This window comes from Arachis ipaensis, chromosome B2 (assembly GCF_059453495.1).
Source record: "Arachis ipaensis isolate K30076 ecotype BB chromosome B2, ASM5945349v1, whole genome shotgun sequence".
NCBI lineage: Eukaryota > Viridiplantae > Streptophyta > Magnoliopsida > Fabales > Fabaceae > Arachis > Arachis ipaensis.
Genome location: NC_142437.1, coordinates 117211497 through 117228477, shown reverse-complemented (window position 1 = coordinate 117228477; position 16981 = coordinate 117211497). Strand labels below are relative to the sequence as shown.

Genomic DNA, 16981 nt, shown 5'->3' with positions numbered 1-16981 from the left:
AGGGTCACCACCCCTATTCCTGGATGAGAATTCTTCCCCTCGCTTCCCTCTGTATTGGTTGGAGGCCTCCCCCTGTGAGAAATATGGTCTGGATGACCTGGATGAGGTGGAGGCTGCCATTGTGGGGTTCCTCCGAGAAGTATGGGGGAGGGCCCCATATCTGGATACTAAAAAATTTCTCCAAGGGTCTCCGACCTTTGTTCAGACACAATTAGGTAGCTTTTATTTGTTTTATTGGATATCCGACTTGTCTGACTATCTTTTTCCGACTTGTCTAACCTTTTGGCTACTACTTGTTTTTACAGAGATGGCGAGGAGGAATTCGAATGAGTCTTACCAGAGGGTCCAGGAGGCTAGGGCGAGGTCCCGGGCCAGGACTGGTGGTGCCAGGGCAGTTATCTCTCCTCCTCATCCTCTCCGAAATTTGGGGACTCCTTCTGAACCTATTGTTATTTCCTCTTCTGCTCCTTCTCAGCCGTCCCCTCCCCCCCGATCCTCCCCTGAGCCTGAAAGGAAGAAGCGCAAGGCTTTAGAGCCTAGTTCTTCTTTCGAGGGTGAAGCCAAGGTGGATGCCCCTGAATTTATCCGGAAGTACATCTATCCTCATGCCCGTATAGGCTTGGATGATGTTTCTATCCGGAACCACCTGACTATTCTGGCTCAGGAGAGTATCAGGGCGGCGGCGGTGTGCACCAAATTTCTTGATATTTTCGAGAAAACTCCTCTTAGCTCTCTTGGTTCGTCCTCGAGGGCTAAAGAGTTGGAGGAGAGACTTCTTTTATATCAAGAACATGAGAAGAAGTTGAAGGAGGAGGTCGCCAAACTAGAGGAGGAGAGGAAGGATCTCCAGGAGAGGGAGAGCAAGTTGCAGGCCCAGTGCAACATGGAGGTCGGTTTAAGGCTGAAGGCGCAGGAGAGCTATTCAAGCCTTTTTGAGGACCTTGTGGTTGTGAAAAAAGATCTGCTGAATGCTCGGACTGCCTATGTCGAGTTGGAGGACTCTATTGTCGAGGGATCTGAAGAGGCCTGGAGGATTTTTAAGGAGCAAGTCGGAGTCATTGCTCCTGGCTTGGATCTCTCTCCTTTAGATCCTGACAAGGTCGTCATTGATGGTGCTATAGTGTCTCCTCCTGCCCCTCAAGTTGTTTCTGAGTCAGACTTGAAGACTCAGGGGCAGAGGATTATTGAGTCCTCTCCTCGCTCAAAGGATGCTCCGAGCTCTTCAAAGGTTCCTCCGACTTCCTCTCCATCTCCTATGGATGCCTCTCTCCCTGGTCCTGACGTTGCTCCGACTACTCTTCCTGGCTCTGGTGGTGATCCGTCTACTCCTCTGAAAAAATAACTTTATTGGCTATATGGGGGATCGGCCTGTGGGTCCCTCCTTTTTTAAACTCTTTATATTTGTTTGTTGGTGGTGGTGGTAATTGAACAATTTCTTCTGGTCTTTTATGGCCGTAAACAAAGTATTTATAAGTACCCCTTTTTTGGATAAGGGTTTTAAGTTTTAACAAAGAAATACCCTTTTTTGGATAAGGGTTTCAGTTACCTTTTACATGTGCATGCTTTTCGATTTTGATTTTTCGAAGTCCCTTTAATCTTTTCTGAAAACCTTTTGCTTGTCCGTCCTTCTAGGCCTTTAAGGGCTTTAGGACATTCTTTAAGCTTTTTCCTAGGTTTTTTTTATCTCTTTTTTGTTATTCCTTATACTCAACTTTGTTTTATTGAGTTCTATAACTTAGGTTATTTTTGCGATGCGTTTTCTTTCCTACTCGGTTTTTCATTTCGACTCATAAGTCGGAATGTCTCCGAGTTTCTCACGATCAACTTTTATAACCTCTTTACACTGACTTGTACCTCGTCGTTTTATCCTGACGACCATCTAGGTCGGTTCATGGGATTTTCATGTTTTGTCGAGCTTAAGTCGGCGCGTTTCGTAGGAAGAAACAATAAACGAGAAGGAATTTATAAGAGATATTGTAAAAGATCTTTATTAATTTGGGAAGGTACTTTACTGTTACTAAGGGTTTTTGACAGCCTATTTTCCCTTAGCCTCTACTATGATGCCTCGTTAAAAACCCTTCTCCAGAAAAAAACCCTTTGATTTTGGGAAAAAATCATGAAGTTGGGAAAAGAGTACATCAGGGAGTAGAGTTCGCTTTTAACTATAGTACCTTTTCATGTTACAAGCATGCCACGACCTTGGTAACTCGGTGCCACTTAGGTCGGTCACCTTATAATAACCTTTTCCTAAGACCTCGCTAACATTGTAGGGTCCCTTCCAATTGGTGGCGAGCTTTCCTTCCCCCGATTTATTGACTCCAATGTCGTTTCTGATCAAGACCAAGTCATTTGGGGTGAAGGTTCTTCGAATGACTTTTTTGTTGTATCTTGTAGTCATCCTTTGCTTCAGCGTTGCTTCTCTTATCTGGCTTCTTCTCGGACTTCGGGGAGCGAATCGAGCTCTTCTTTGTGCCCCTGTATGTTTCCGATCTCATCGTGGAGAATCACCCTTGGACTTTGTTCGCTGATTTCTATTGGTATCATGGCTTCTACGCCATAGACTAATCGGAAGGGCGTTTCTCCAGTGGCAGATTGGGGCGTTGTCCTGTAAGCCCATAACACTTGTGGGAGCTCCTCAGCCCAGGCTCCTTTTGCATCTTGTAGCCTTTTCTTCAACCCTGCCAGTATGACTTTGTTGGCTGCCTCGACTTGTCCATTTGCTTGCGGATGCTCCACCGAGGTGAACTGGTGTTTAATCTTCATACTGGCCACCAGGCTTCTGAAGGTAGAGTCGGTGAACTGGGTTCCATTATCTGTAGTGATGGAATATGGTATCCCATATCTTGTGATGATATTCTTGTAGAGGAACCTCCGACTTCTTTGGGCTGTGATGGTAGCCAGTGGTTCTGCTTCTATCCATTTTGTGAAGTAGTCTATTCCCACAATCAAGTATTTGACTTGTCCCGGAGCCTGGGGGAAAGGGCCTAACAGGTCCATCCCCCATTTTGCAAAGGGCCATGGGGAAGTTATACTAATTAGTTCCTCAGGGGGAGCCACATAGAAATTTGCATGCATTTGGCATGGTTGACATCTTTTCACAAATTCCCTGGCATCTCTCTGCAAGGTCGGCCAATAGAATCCAGCTCGGATTACTTTCCTGGCGAGCGACCTGGCTCCGAGATGATTTCCGCAGATCCCACTGTGGACCTCCTCTAATACCTCGGTGGTTCTCGAGGTCGGTACGCACTTTAACAATGGTGTTGATATCCCTCTTTTATAGAGAATATTTTTCACCAGAGTGTAGTGTTGTGCTTCCCTCCGGATTTTCTTAGCCTCTTTTTCCTCCTTGGGGAGGATGTCGAATTTCATGTATTCGACCAAAGGGTTCATCCATCCGAGGTTTAGTCCAATTACCTCAAGGACCACTTGCTTTTCCTCCGTTTTTACCACAGAGGGTTCCTGGAGAGTTTCCTGGATCAGGCTTCTGTTATTCCCTCCTGGCTTGGTACTTGCTAACTTGGATAGGGCGTCTGCTCTGCTATTTAGATCCCGAGTTATATGTTTGATCTCGGTTTCCGCAAAGTGCCCAAGATGTTCTAGAGTTTTTTCCAAGTACCTCTTCATATTTGGGTCTTTTGCCTGATACTCTCCACTTATCTGGGAGGTCACCACTTGGGAGTCGCTATATACCATCACTTTTGTAGCACCGACTTCTTCTGCCAGCTTCAACCCGGCAATTAGGGCTTCATACTCTGCCTGATTATTTGAAGCTGGGAATTCAAATTTGAGGGAAACCTCTATTTGGGTTCCCCTTTCGTCCACTAATATTATGCCTGCACCGCTCCCTGTCTTATTTGAGGATCCATCTACATAGAGTTCCCATGTAGTTGGCTTTTTCTCTTGATCTCCTGCGTATTCTGCTACGAAGTCGGTAAGGCATTGGGCTTTAATTGCCGTCCGAGTTTCATATCTCAAGTCGAACTCGGAGAGCTCTATTTCCCATTGAACCATTCTTCCTGCGACATCCGTTTTTTGGAGGATTTGCTTCATGGAGTGGTTCGTGCGAACTCTTATTGTATGCGCTTGAAAGTAAGGTCGTAGCCTTCGTGAGGCTATTACTAAGGAGTAGGCAAACTTCTCTAGTTTGTGATACCTTAGCTCGGGGCTTTGTAGGACTTTGCTGATGAAGTACACCGGATGCTGACCGACCTCGTCTTCTCTTATCAGGGCTGACGCGACAGCCTTGTCTACTACAGATAAGTATAGGACGAGGTCTTCTCCAACTACAAGTCGGGCCAGAATCGGAGGTTGACTCAAGAATCTTTTGAACTCCTGGAACGCCTCTTCGCATTCAGGAGTCCACTCGAACTGACATCCCTTTCTCAATAAGGAGAATAGTGGAAGGGATTTTAGTGCTGATCCTGCCAAGAATCTGGAGAGGGCTGCAAGTCGGCCGTTTAGCTGCTAGACCTCTCTTAAGCAAGTCGGGCTTTTCATTTCCAGGATAGCTCTACACTTATCGGGATTTGCTTCGACCCCCCTTTGTGTCAGCATAAACCCTAGAAATTTTTCAGCTTCCACCGCGAAGGTACACTTTGCGGGATTTAGCCTCATCCCGTGTGACCTTATGGTGTCAAATACTTGCGAGAGGTCTGTTAAGAGCTCGGCCTCTTTCTTGGTTTTCACCAGCATGTCGTCTACATAGACTTCCATTAAGCTCCCAAGGTGGGGAGCAAACACTCTGTTCATCAGCCTTTGGTATGTGGCTCCCGCATTTTTTAATCCAAATGGCATGACCACATAGCAAAAATTTGCTCTGGACGTGATGAATGATGTTTTCTCCTGATCTGGCTCATGCATCGGGATTTGGTTATATCCCGAGTAGGCATCCATGAACGACAAGTATTGATACCCTGAGCTAGAGTCTACAAGGGTATCAATACTTGGGAGTGGATAAGGGTCCTTGGGACATGCCTTATTTAAGTCGGTATAGTCGACACACATTCTCTATTTGCCTTTTTGCTTCTTGACTAGAACTACATTTGCTAGCCATGTTGGATATTTGACTTCTCTGATGAAGCCGGCTTCTAGGAGTGCCTGCACTTGCTCTTCCACTGCTAGGACTCGTTCTGGGCCGAGCTTGCGTCTTCTCTGTTGTACAGGTCGGGACCCTGGGTATACCGAGAGCTTGTGGGACATAAGCTCGGGGTCTATCCCGGGCATGTCGGAGGCTTTCCAGGCAAAGAGGTCGGAATTGTCTCTTAGGAGCTTAATCAACCCTTGCTTTAGGGTTTCCCCTAGGTTGGCTCCTATGTTGGTGTTTTTTCCTTCCTCTTTGCCGACCTGTATTTCCTCAGTTTTTCCTCCCGGCTGTGGTCGCAGCTCTTCTCGGGCCCTTGCACCGCCGAGCTCTATGGTGTGGACTTCTTTGCCTTTTCCCCTCAGGTTTAGGGTTTCATTGTAGCACTTTCTTGTCAACTTCTGATCTCCCCTCACCGTTGCTATTCCTGCTGGGGTCGGGAATTTCATGCAAAGGTGCGGAGTTGACACCACCGCTCCGAGTCGATTAAGGGTAGCTCTGCCGATCAAAGCATTATATGCTGACCCTACCTCGATGACTATGAAGTCTATACTCAGAGTTTTGGATTTTTCCCCTTTTCCAAAAGTGGTGTGAAGGGGCAAAAATCCCAGTGGCTTTATTGGCGTGTCGCCTAGTCCGTACAAGGTGTCGGGGTAGGCTCTTAATTCTTTCTCATCCAACCCTAATTTGTCAAAGGCGGGCTTGAAAAGGATGTCCGCTGAGCTCCCTTGATCTACTAGGGTTCTGTGGAGATGGGCATTGGCTAGGATCATAGTAATTACCACTGGGTCATCATGCACAGGGATTATTCCTTGCCCATCTTCTCTTGTGAATGAAATGGTGGGGAGGTCGGATGACTCTCCTCCGACCTGGTAGACTCGCTTGAGATGTCTTTTGCGAGAGGACTTGGTGAGTCCCCCTCCCGCGAATCCTCCTGAGATCATATGGATATGTCTCTCCGGAGTTTGTGGTGGTGGGTCTCTTCTGTCCATATCGTCTCGCTTTCTCTTCCCATGACCGTCCGACCTTTCTATGAGATATCTGTCGAGCCGACCTTCTCTCGCCAGCTTTTCTATCACATTTTTAAGGTCTTAACAGTCATTTGTCGAGTGACCATATATTTTATGGTACTCACAGTAGTCGCCGCGACTCCCTCCTTTTTTATTTTTAATGGGCCTGGGAGGTGGCAGCCTTTCAGTATTGTAAATCTCTCTGTATACATCCACTATGGAAACCTTTAGAGGAGTATAAGAGTGATATTTTCTTGGTCTATCGAGACCAAGTTCTTCCTTCTTCTTGGGTTCCCTTTCCCTCTCTTTTGTTGAGGGGAGATGCCCAGGTCGCCAACTCGAATCTCTCAGTTTAGCATTTTCCTCCATGTTGATGTATTTTTCAGCTCTTTCCTGTACATCACTTAAGGAGGTGGGGTGTCTTTTAGATATGGACTGTGAGAAGAGACCTTCTCTAAACCCATTGACTAACCCCATTATGACTGCCTCGGTGGGCAGGTCTTGGATTTCCAAACATGCTTTGTTGAACCTTTTCATATAGGCCCGTAAGGATTCTCCGACCTCCTGCTTTATTCCCAGGAAGCTTGGCGCATGTTTTACTTTGTCCTTCTGGATGGAGAACCTCATTAAGAACTTCCTTGAGAGGTCTTCAAAACTGGTGACCGACCTCGGGGGGAGGCTATCGAACCACTTCATCGCTGCTTTCGACAGGGTAGTCGGGAAAGCTTTGCATCGCGTAGCGTCGGAGGCATCAGCCAGATACATCCGACTTTTGAAATTGCTTAAGTGATGCTTCGGATCTGTGGTTCCGTCATAGAGGTTCATATCAGGGCTTTTGAAGTTCCTCGGAACTTTTGCCCTCATTATATCCTCGCTGAAGGGGTCCTCCCCTCCTAGGGGCGACTCTTCTCGATCATCACGGGGGTTCCGACCTTTGAGGGAGGATTCTAACTTCAAGAGTTTTCTTTTTAACTCTTTTCGCCGTTCCATCTCCTCTTTTAGGTTCTTTTCAGTCTCCCTTTGTCGCTCCCGTTCTTGTTCCAATTGTTCTAGGCGGCTTTGGTGGATATGGACTAATCTCATAAGTTCAGTTGCGTGGGACTGTCCGTCCTTCTCCGATTCGCGCCCTTCTGAGGAATTCACCTTCGGATTTTTGACTCCGGAGGTACCCTCTCTATGCTGATCGTTGGTTCCCTGGTGGAGGGTTAGGTCCACGTCATTATTTCCGGTGTCCAGATTCTCTTGTTCGGAATCCGTCTCCACATGACCCTCTTCAGGGGATCTGTCCGCCATCACTGGTTGATCTCTCGGGTCCCCGGCAACGGCGCCAATGTTACGATGGACTCGCTGGGTTGGCCCAATCGTCTGAGGAAGGAAGCCTTCAAGCCGGTCTGCGCCTTGGGGGCCTCCGTCCGACTTGTGAGTATGAACGAATGGGGGTGGTACCTGCAAAGACACTCCGATGCCTAAGTCAGCAAGGGTGTGAGCAGGTCTAGAGAGTATTGGGGCTTAGAGATACCTGAGAGGTGTCAGTGTATTTATAGTGGTGAACCAATAACCACCGTTGAAGTAGTGCCACTTTTTTAGGGTGTTAACCGTCCCTTTATCTCAGGGAGGTTAAGATATGGCTCTTGGAAGCGGTTAGAGAGATTCTAGGGGCAGTTACTCATTCAAATGAATATTTATCTGCCAGCTAACTCTCGTCCCCGACTTCTTTAGGGTAAGTCGTGGTAAGAACCGACTTTGCAGGAGGAAGGTTGGTGCTAGGTGAGGCTCAACCCTTCGGATTGAGTCTTTTATTTGTACCTGAGCCTTATCGTTAGGGCAGGGTATGAACACTAAGTATTATATATGCTGTCAGTTAATGTTTTATATCATTAATCGTTGATGAAAATTATTAATTAAGTGATGGAATAATAAAAATGATTAATCTGTAATTTTTGAATGGCTAATTTAATGGATAGATCAGAATAGAGAGTAGGTTGACAAAAAATAATAATAGGGGGAGAAGGAAGCAATGTCCAATAACTTATCTCTTGTTTCTCTTTTGATTTCACAATAACATTATTTATTTATTTTTTAATGTAAGTGTATAAGTTTTGCTAATTATCATAGAATAAACATAATAAAAGTGGTAGGGGATAATTATATTATTTTGTAATGTGTTAATTAATTATTAACAAATAACACAAAGATATATAATTGATATGTACTCATTCTTTATCACAAATCATTAACATTTAATTTGCAAGGCAGAGCCCCAATTTTTAGAAACATGTTCATATTATATCTTTGTACACTATGCACAACTGCATATTAATAGATAACTTGTGCTTTTGCCTTCTAGCTGTTTGAGGTGTTCCATTTTTTTTTCTTTTTAATCCTCAATTTATAGTAAATTTATTTATTGGTGAAAACCCTAATTTTCAATTCAATTATGCAATTGAATTTAAACAACAATCATATTAAGTGTATATAAAAAATTAATTATTAAATTAATTATTTATATAAATATATATTAAAATATAAAATATATATTAAAAATGAGTTAAATTATTTAAGTATTTATTTATATATATAAAATGACTAATTATATATATATATATATATACCATATTTTTGTTTAAATAAATATTAACGATTATATAATATGACTAGTAGTCTAGTATAGGCTTGAAATTATATGATTTATGACTTGAAATGTACAGGCTAGTAAATAAATGAGATTTGTCTCATATGCACTTAATTAAGGGAGAAATTCTAAGAGACTAAGAGTGTGTTTGGTTGATGTATTTTTTATTTTTTAAATTTTATAAAAAAATATTTTTTTTTCACAAAATTTTTAAAATAAAAAAGAATAAAAATAAAAATAAAAAATAAGAACACAAACCAATGAGACTCTTAGACTGTAAATTCGTCATGCATGCAATGATCGCATTGGTCAAAATAATTATGTTACAACATTCATGAATCTTGTATTAGTAGAAAGAAAAAATAAAATAAAATAATGCTGGTCTACATTTATTAAGTTCACTAGCATTTAAAATAGAGTTTAAAAAAATGAAAGAAAAAAAAGGGGTAAAGCAGTAGATTAAGTCCAAGATTGTGTTCATTTTGAATGAGATTGTGATGATGAGGGGGCACTAGAACATGCCACAGGAGTAGTAGGATCAACTCCATGTCTACGCAAAAGTTCATGAGCCAGTGTTTGAAGATCGCCACCATCGCGGCCGCCACCACTAGACTGTAAAGATGATGTGCCACTACTAAAAAATTGGCGTGGTGCGTCAATGGGCCTATTGTGCATGGCCCAAGAAGTTTGGGCCATAGGTTCAAAGAGTGAAGACAAATCATACGTGGCCGGCACGGTAGCCGTGCTGGCAGGAGTAGGTGGTGGAGGTGGGAGGTCAGTAATTGAGAGAGTTGGAGGGGCTAGGGTTGGTTGCGGTGGAGTAGGAGGTGGTTGTGGCGGATGAGGTAACTCAAGGGTTGCAAGATAACCTTGTAAATATGAAAGTTCTGCTTGTAAATTCACTATCTGCAAAAAAAAAATCAATAATGCATATCACTTATTTTGTTCACAGACTAAAAAATGTCACTATATATTTTCTTGCTAATATTTACCTAAATTTTTTATTTTGCCAGTTTTATTTTGTTCCGGTTTACAATAACATCTCCTATATTTAATAAGAATTTAATTTTAATATGTTGTTAATGTAAAATAGTTTTACACATACATTTAATTATATAATATCAAGTTAGTCAAAATAACTATCTTTCACATTGATTGCGTGAATGATCATCTAAAAAAACATATATAATTATACGATTACGTAAAATATTTTACACTATTTATACATTAAAATTAAACTGTATTTAATATTGATAGAAATTATTATAGCAATATATATAAATTGATAATACTAAAAATTTAGGGCAAGGGAATACCATATGCACATTCCCGTGGTCCAATATTTTAATTGGACCTTGAAAAACACAAGATGTTGAGTTTCATGAAAGTAAATTAACTTAACAATTGTAAGTATGAAAACGTGACTTCAAAACAAACTTCTCGAGGTTATTAAACAAAGAATTTTGTGCAAACCAAGTCACTCGGAAAAGATAAACAAATCAACATGATTGGAGACTTGTAGAATTTTTTTAGTAACATCTTATCAATTTCTGTTACTTCTATTTTTTTTCTAAATATTGTTTCAAAAAAGAATTAATTACTGTTTTAAAATTTAATTTGATATCTTATTATTATCTTTATTAATAGATAATTTAGATATAATTTAAGTATAAATACGGTACTCTAAAAGTACTCTTATGTATATCTTTACTAAGATAAAAAATTATGCATTCTAATTTGTTAGGATCGTAAATTATGCTTTTTAAATAAGAAATATTTGATATAGTTTCATATAAAAAATTGTATATATATGTGTTCATAACTAATAGAAAAATATGTTGAATTTTCTACTATCTTCAATTTTATTTCAAAAACTAACTTAAATAGGAATGAAAAAACATCATTTAATTGGTTCAATAATTAACCTACTTTTGCTCCAGGTTTAAATAATAGTGTAGTAACGAATAATTTTATTTTTAGCCCTTCAATTTTTTTTGGGTTTTACTCTTTATAAATATTATTAATTCTTTTAGTAAAAATACTAATTTTTAGTAAGAATATAATTTGTTGTAACTTTCAATAACAGATTGTCGTGGTCTAACATATTTAGGTTTTGATCTCTCAAGGGATCAAAAATTGGTATAACTAAGGGATCAAAATTCAAAATAATATTTAAACTTTCATGTTAGATTTTAAAATATTTTAACAGTAATATGCTCAAATATTGTTTATTATACTTATACAATTATATATCCTTTTGAAAATAGGACTTACATCAGCAACCCTATTTGCGAGTATCCAATTCAATTCGTTAATCTGCCTCCTATATATATTATATAAAAAATGTGTTAGGCTAGGAGTGACTGTGGAATCAAAAACCTTTTATTCATATACAAAAAATTTAACTATTAATTCAAGATCTTCAATTATAAATTTAACATTTTTATTTATATGAATGCCAAATCTATTTAATAATATATAAATATCAAATTATAATCTTATAATCTCATCAGATTATTGAATATTGTATTTTTTAATGATATGCGAGTAAGATCAAATACGCGTAGATTAAAAATAGATAAAATTAAAATTAGCATGTTATAAACTCAGGGATAGAATATGGTTGAAGTTTAATTAAAAAAAAACCCACAAATAAAATAAAATTTTTTGTCTAAATCCTACTTTAACCTATCCATTGTCATCTTTATATAAAAAATTTCAAAAAATACTTGCAAATCTTATCAAAAACAAGACGTAAATAATAAATAAAAATATTAATTCTCTTTAAAATTTTCGAATTTTCTACTTTGGACAATTATGAGGGCATAGGGATTGGATACTTAATAATTATTTATTAAATAAAATTAATCTACAAATTTCTAAGTTAGAGAGGAAGACTCCTATTAGTTGAATAGTCACATGAAAGTATATATAGGAAAAATTTTAAGTATACTGAAAATACTGGTATTTCAGTTGTTTTAACCGTTAATTTCAATTAATATATATTATATATATTTTTTATAATTCATATCAACGGTTAAAACAACTAGAATACCGGTATTTTCGATACACTTAAAACTCTTCCTATACTATATATAACCTTTAGATACTCCTGCATCTACATACATACTGTAGTTTTTGGGGATAGTAAAAAATTCTGTGTAAACATTGTCTTATATGAGGACATATGTATTTTTAAAAAAAAATTAGAAAATCATTAAAATTATTATTTTTAAGTTATAATTAGTTATCAATATATTAAAATATGAACTAAAATATATTATTGAATTTAGACTAAAAAATTAGATTAATAGTTAAAATAATAATAAAAAATAATAAATTCTGATGATTTTTTAGATTTTTTTTTTTAAAAGGAAATTTTGAACCATGATATATAGGATGTTAGGATTAGCAGGAAAAGCTAAGCAACCATGCATCATATATCAAAATCGCCATTTTAGCTTTTGCTTCTAGTTGTTCATTATCTCCAAAAATAAGCAATTTGCAAAACAAGCTAACAAGTTTTCTTAAGTAAGTAGTAATAAATTTATCTAAAAAAAAGAATGAAAATTAAAACGGAAAAACAAAACTCCCCAATTTAAGGAAGTTTGCTGGTTGTGATAGTGTCTCATCTTTCTTCAACCTCATACCTATTCTTCAAGAATAAATAAAAAAAAAGGTGGAAAATGCAACTATTATTATTATTATTATTATTATTATTATTATTATTTAAGTCATTTTAAAAGAAGAAATTGGGCAAGTAGGGACAAAAGGATGTACTATGCCCCTATGAAAATTGCCTAAGCCCAAGAAACTAACCGACAAAATCCCTAAAACCAGCGAATACCAAGACATTAGTAGTAATGACCCAAATAATAATAAAAAACATAGACTTTATATATATTTAGAGTCTAGTAACATTTTATGTAACCGCCGACCACATCATCATTTCTTAATCAATTAAGATTTTATGGATTTCAGAAAGAAAATAGAATAGAAACTGTGTCCCCTCTATATAGCTAGGTGGTGGTTGTTGTTCCATGGTTTCCTATGCCCTATACCCCATTTGTTTCCTCTTTCCCACAAAACCCAATTTTTGTTCCTCTTTCATGTGGCACAACCACAAATCACACTTATGTAAAGGGATGTGTTGAAGATTGGAAATATATAATTAGAAGGTGTCTATGTTTATGGGATTAACATTCCAACTCTAATAATATAAATTTTATCTAATATATTAGAAGAAAAACTAATTTCAAACCCTATAGTTATTTATTTAGTTAATTTAGTTTTTGTGACAGTTATATATCTGTCAGCATTATTATATACTTTAGTGATAAGATATAGAATTTTTGTGGCTATTAAAAGTATTTTAATGGTAAATATCATAATTATCACTAAACCTTTTTAACGATAAAATATAAGATAATTAATAGTTAATTATTTATAAATATATTAGTAACTATTTTTATTGTCACTAAAAATAAAGTAAATTTTCAATGAAAACAAAATAAATTGTTACTATAAATAATTTTTGCCACTGTGATTATAAAGTATAACTTCTTTCCTTATATATTCAGACCTCTATAAATAGTTTTGCTCATGCATGAGGTCTAAAAACCCTATATATGATAATAACTGGCTATAAAACAAAAACTTGGGCAATACAATGGACATATTTGTGCTTCAAAATTTCTATTCCAACTTGGTATATATAAAAAGTTTAATAGAATAATATTTAGAAAAACCGTCAGCTAATGTACCTATAATCTATGACCTTCAATTCATTCTAATTCTGAATACCTAGAATTCCATATTAAGTTGCTCATTCATTATTCTAAAAGTCAAGAAAAACGTAAGAAAGAATTAAACTCTAGTCTAAAAGTGCTGACCACATTAATTCTAAGTCTCAGCTATATAGCTAGCTACCATAGCTGGCAAAAAGCTTAGGGAGAAGATACATACAATTATACATACATACATATTGATAAGACCACTAAAGAAGCAAACAAATACTAATAAATATCCCAAAATATACGTATTTTTATATCTACTTCGCTCCATCCTTATCTACTAAAATCATATGAAAAAGAAAAAAAAAATCTTTTCTTGCTTTAAAATATATATTGCCCCTTAAAAATTTCCTTCAAAAAAAATTTGATGTGATTCATGCAAATGGGTTTGTCAGATAAAATATTCATAAATATTTATATATGAACAAATAAAATTTTATTAATATTATATATAGGCATATCATTCAGTACACCCATTTATATGTATTACATCAAATTTGTTTCATGTTAGAATTAATTTGTGTAAAAAATTAATATATTTAATTATCATTTATATCAACATATATTAGCTTAGATGAATATATATTGAGTTTTCTATATATATAACATGCTTGTAATTAATTAACACTAATAACCCAACAAAGTAAGTAATATACACTAATTAATGTGAAATTTAAATTAATTTGTACCTGTTGTTGAAGAGCAAAGATATGAGCAACGCAGCCATAGACAGGGTCTCTAAGTCTTGCTTGAGCTTCATAACAAATAGTGACAACAGCATCAAGTCTTTTATGAACTGGAATATTCATGAGAAGCTTTGAAACATTGCTAGCACCAAAAACCTTGTGAACCGCCGCAAAATGTGTGGCACCTTGCTCCGAATCAAAGTAGGGTGCAAATATACACCCGGGTACACACTTTCTCCTTAAGAATTTGCAAGCCCCACAAGGGCCACCGCCACCGCTGCTGCCACCACCACTACTGCTTCCACCACCACCACCACCACTAGGGCTGCTTCCGCTACAACTAGTGTTCATACTCATCTTAATTAGGGTTTAATAATTATATGTATATGAAAAGAATTTTAATGTTTAGGTTTTGAAGGGCATGTGATGATTTGTTGGGTTAAGTAAAATAAAGGGTTTTGAGGATCATGTAGAGAGGAATTAAGAAGAGAAGAAAAATGAAGAGAATTGAATGAAGGAGGAAGTGAAAAAAAAAAAAGAATGTTGAGGTGTATTTGTATGAAATTAGGGTTTGGTGTAAGATTAGTATTTAAAAAAGGGAAGTGAAAGAAAGAAAGATAGATAGATAGAGAGAATAGAAGAATTTAAGAAGTAGAAGAAGAGGAAGTCTTTAAAGCCAAGCGAGTATGAAAAAGAAAAAAGAAAAAAGAAAAAAGGAAAAAAAAGGAAAAAGTAAAAGAAAGGATTTTTAATAACACACCCCACACGTTTAGTTGCTTGCGTGAAGCAAACATGCGATAAGTCCCCTTAGGCCTTAGCTTACTATTTTCCTCATCAATACATACACACACAAGCACTTTCTTATTATTATTATTATTATTATTTTTTTTTTTTTTCTCTTTAATTTTTCATTTTCCTTTGAATTCATACATAACACATCATGATGAAGATCATGTATTGATGTGAATGTTAAAGAGACATGTATTGATGGGAAAGAAGGAAGGTTTTGATTTGGAGCAAGCAAACAAGGATGATGCAAATCTTGAAAGAGGTTTTTTTCCAGACCCACTATGGAAGATTCATTTGTTTTTAGTAAATAATGAATTACAATATGGGGGGGGGGTATATTACTTATTATCAAATTTTAATTATATTATATTATATTTTAGTAATAAATAAATTGGTATAATATTTCTTTTTTTTAGATTGTATAAAGAGTAGTGCTAGGGAGCCAATGACTTAAGCGTACAAAAAACTAATTTTGGATAACCATCCGGATATCATGATAATAAACATCTCATGTTATAAAAAACTAATTTTGAATTCATAACAAATAGTATACATATAGATCTGGAACTCTAATACCATGTCCTGAAACCACTCATCCCAAAAGCGTAACCTGATAGAACAATGTAACATTAATAATCATATCTTTAATACTTTTTAAACCTTCATTGTACACATTGTACGTTTAGGTCATTGATTCCCTATACTTTCTCTTGTATAAATGTTGGTTAAATTTGATAAGTACATATTATGATAAATTAGGTCGGTTTTACAATGACTACATTTGTGGTAGATTACTGATAGTTATTATATTTTATGTTAATTATTAAGAGCTAATAATTATTTTAATTAAAATCGATGATGATTAAGACTTAAGAGTACAGTGAATAAATTTATTTATTTTAATAACAAACGGTGTCATTTTCAAGAGGGGTTGAAAAGAACAATAATAATATTAGAATGGATAAATTTTATTTTTATTATTATTATTATTAAGAAATTAGGATAATTAAGAGAGATGAAGACGTAGAATTAAGGGGAGTGTATGTGTATATATTTGTTACTGCGAGTTTTAAGCTGCTTAGAGGGTAAAAGACGCCAACTCTATTTTCTCTCTTATATATGCATTTTATTTCATAATAATTAGAGTTGAAAATGACACATACTCTTGTCTTTCCCTTCTCTATAAAATGCCAAAAAGAAGCTTAACAACCTATGAGTTACACACTTATATATACTACTATACAATATGGTGAAAACTCAGTTGCAGTCAATTTTACGTGAAATTGATACTTGAGAATCGCTAAATAATTTGACTAATTTGACTAAATTTTCATCTAACGACTCTCAGGTATCAACTTCACGTGAAGTCGACTTCAGCTGAATTTTTACCATACAATATACATACGAAAAACTTTTGTATTAGTATATTGGTGTTTCAATCATTTTTAATTATTAATTTTAATTATAAAAAATATATAATATATATAATTAAAATTAATAATTAAAATTTATTAAAATATTTGTGTATCGATATACTTAATTTTTTTTATATATATTCAGATTAAAAAATGACGTCAATTACCCCCCGCTTCTCTTTCAATTTGGTGATTATATTTTTTTCTTTTTTTTTTCTTTGACTATAATTGGGGAGTGGGAAATATATAAATTAAAATAGCTGTGGCTGTTGAAGAGTGAAGAGATAGTGGGTGAGTTGCATACCAGCTAATGTAGATGTAAGCTTGCAAACAGCAACCAAATTAATTTTTTTAATTTAAAAAATAATGTGTATATTTGGATTTTCATTTTTTAATTAATAATATAGAAATAGAAATAATGAGAATTTGTTGGAAGGGTTACCGAAGGAATGAAGCAAACATAATATGTTTAATTTTTCTCTTTTATAATAATATGTTTATTTCATAGTATGTTTTATTTAAAATTCAAAGAAATATTTAAGAAGATGAATTAAGATTATTAATATTTTTATTTTA

The 16981-nt window shown here is 36.0% G+C and overlaps 2 protein-coding genes across 2 annotated transcripts; both read right to left on the bottom strand.

Annotated features, from left to right (window-relative positions):
* Nucleotides 1-2759: 2759 nt before the first annotated feature.
* LOC148575345 (uncharacterized) lies at nt 2760-4050 on the bottom strand. The gene is made up of 2 exons (XM_088506180.1): nt 3154-4050; nt 2760-2912 (listed from the first exon to the last, which is right to left on the bottom strand). Exons 1-2 carry the CDS (start codon nt 4048-4050, stop codon nt 2760-2762), a joined length of 1050 nt encoding a protein of 349 aa, XP_088362306.1.
* A 5058-nt stretch (nt 4051-9108) lies between these two features.
* On the bottom strand, nt 9109-14776 carry LBD18 (LOB domain-containing protein 18). Its single transcript, XM_016331184.3, has 2 exons — nt 14205-14776; nt 9109-9628 (listed from the first exon to the last, which is right to left on the bottom strand). The coding sequence occupies exons 1-2, from the start codon at nt 14556-14558 to the stop codon at nt 9200-9202; spliced, it is 783 nt and encodes a 260-aa protein (XP_016186670.1). The 5' UTR covers nt 14559-14776; the 3' UTR covers nt 9109-9199.
* Nucleotides 14777-16981: the final 2205 nt, after the last annotated feature.

Excerpts from the sequence above, each read along its gene's own strand:
- LOC148575345 (XM_088506180.1), bottom strand. The coding sequence starts at position 4,050 with ATGAAGCAAATCCTCCAAAAAACGGATGTCGCAGGAAGAATGGTTCAA. Across the intron at positions 2,913-3,153 it reads CCAGGTCGCTCGCCAGGAAA|AAGCAGAACCACTGGCTACC; the intron begins GTAATCCGAGCT and ends CAAAATGGATAG.
- LBD18 (XM_016331184.3), bottom strand. The coding sequence starts at position 14,558 with ATGAGTATGAACACTAGTTGTAGCGGAAGCAGCCCTAGTGGTGGTGGT. Across the intron at positions 9,629-14,204 it reads TCTTTGCTCTTCAACAACAG|ATAGTGAATTTACAAGCAGA; the intron begins GTACAAATTAAT and ends TTTTTTTTGCAG.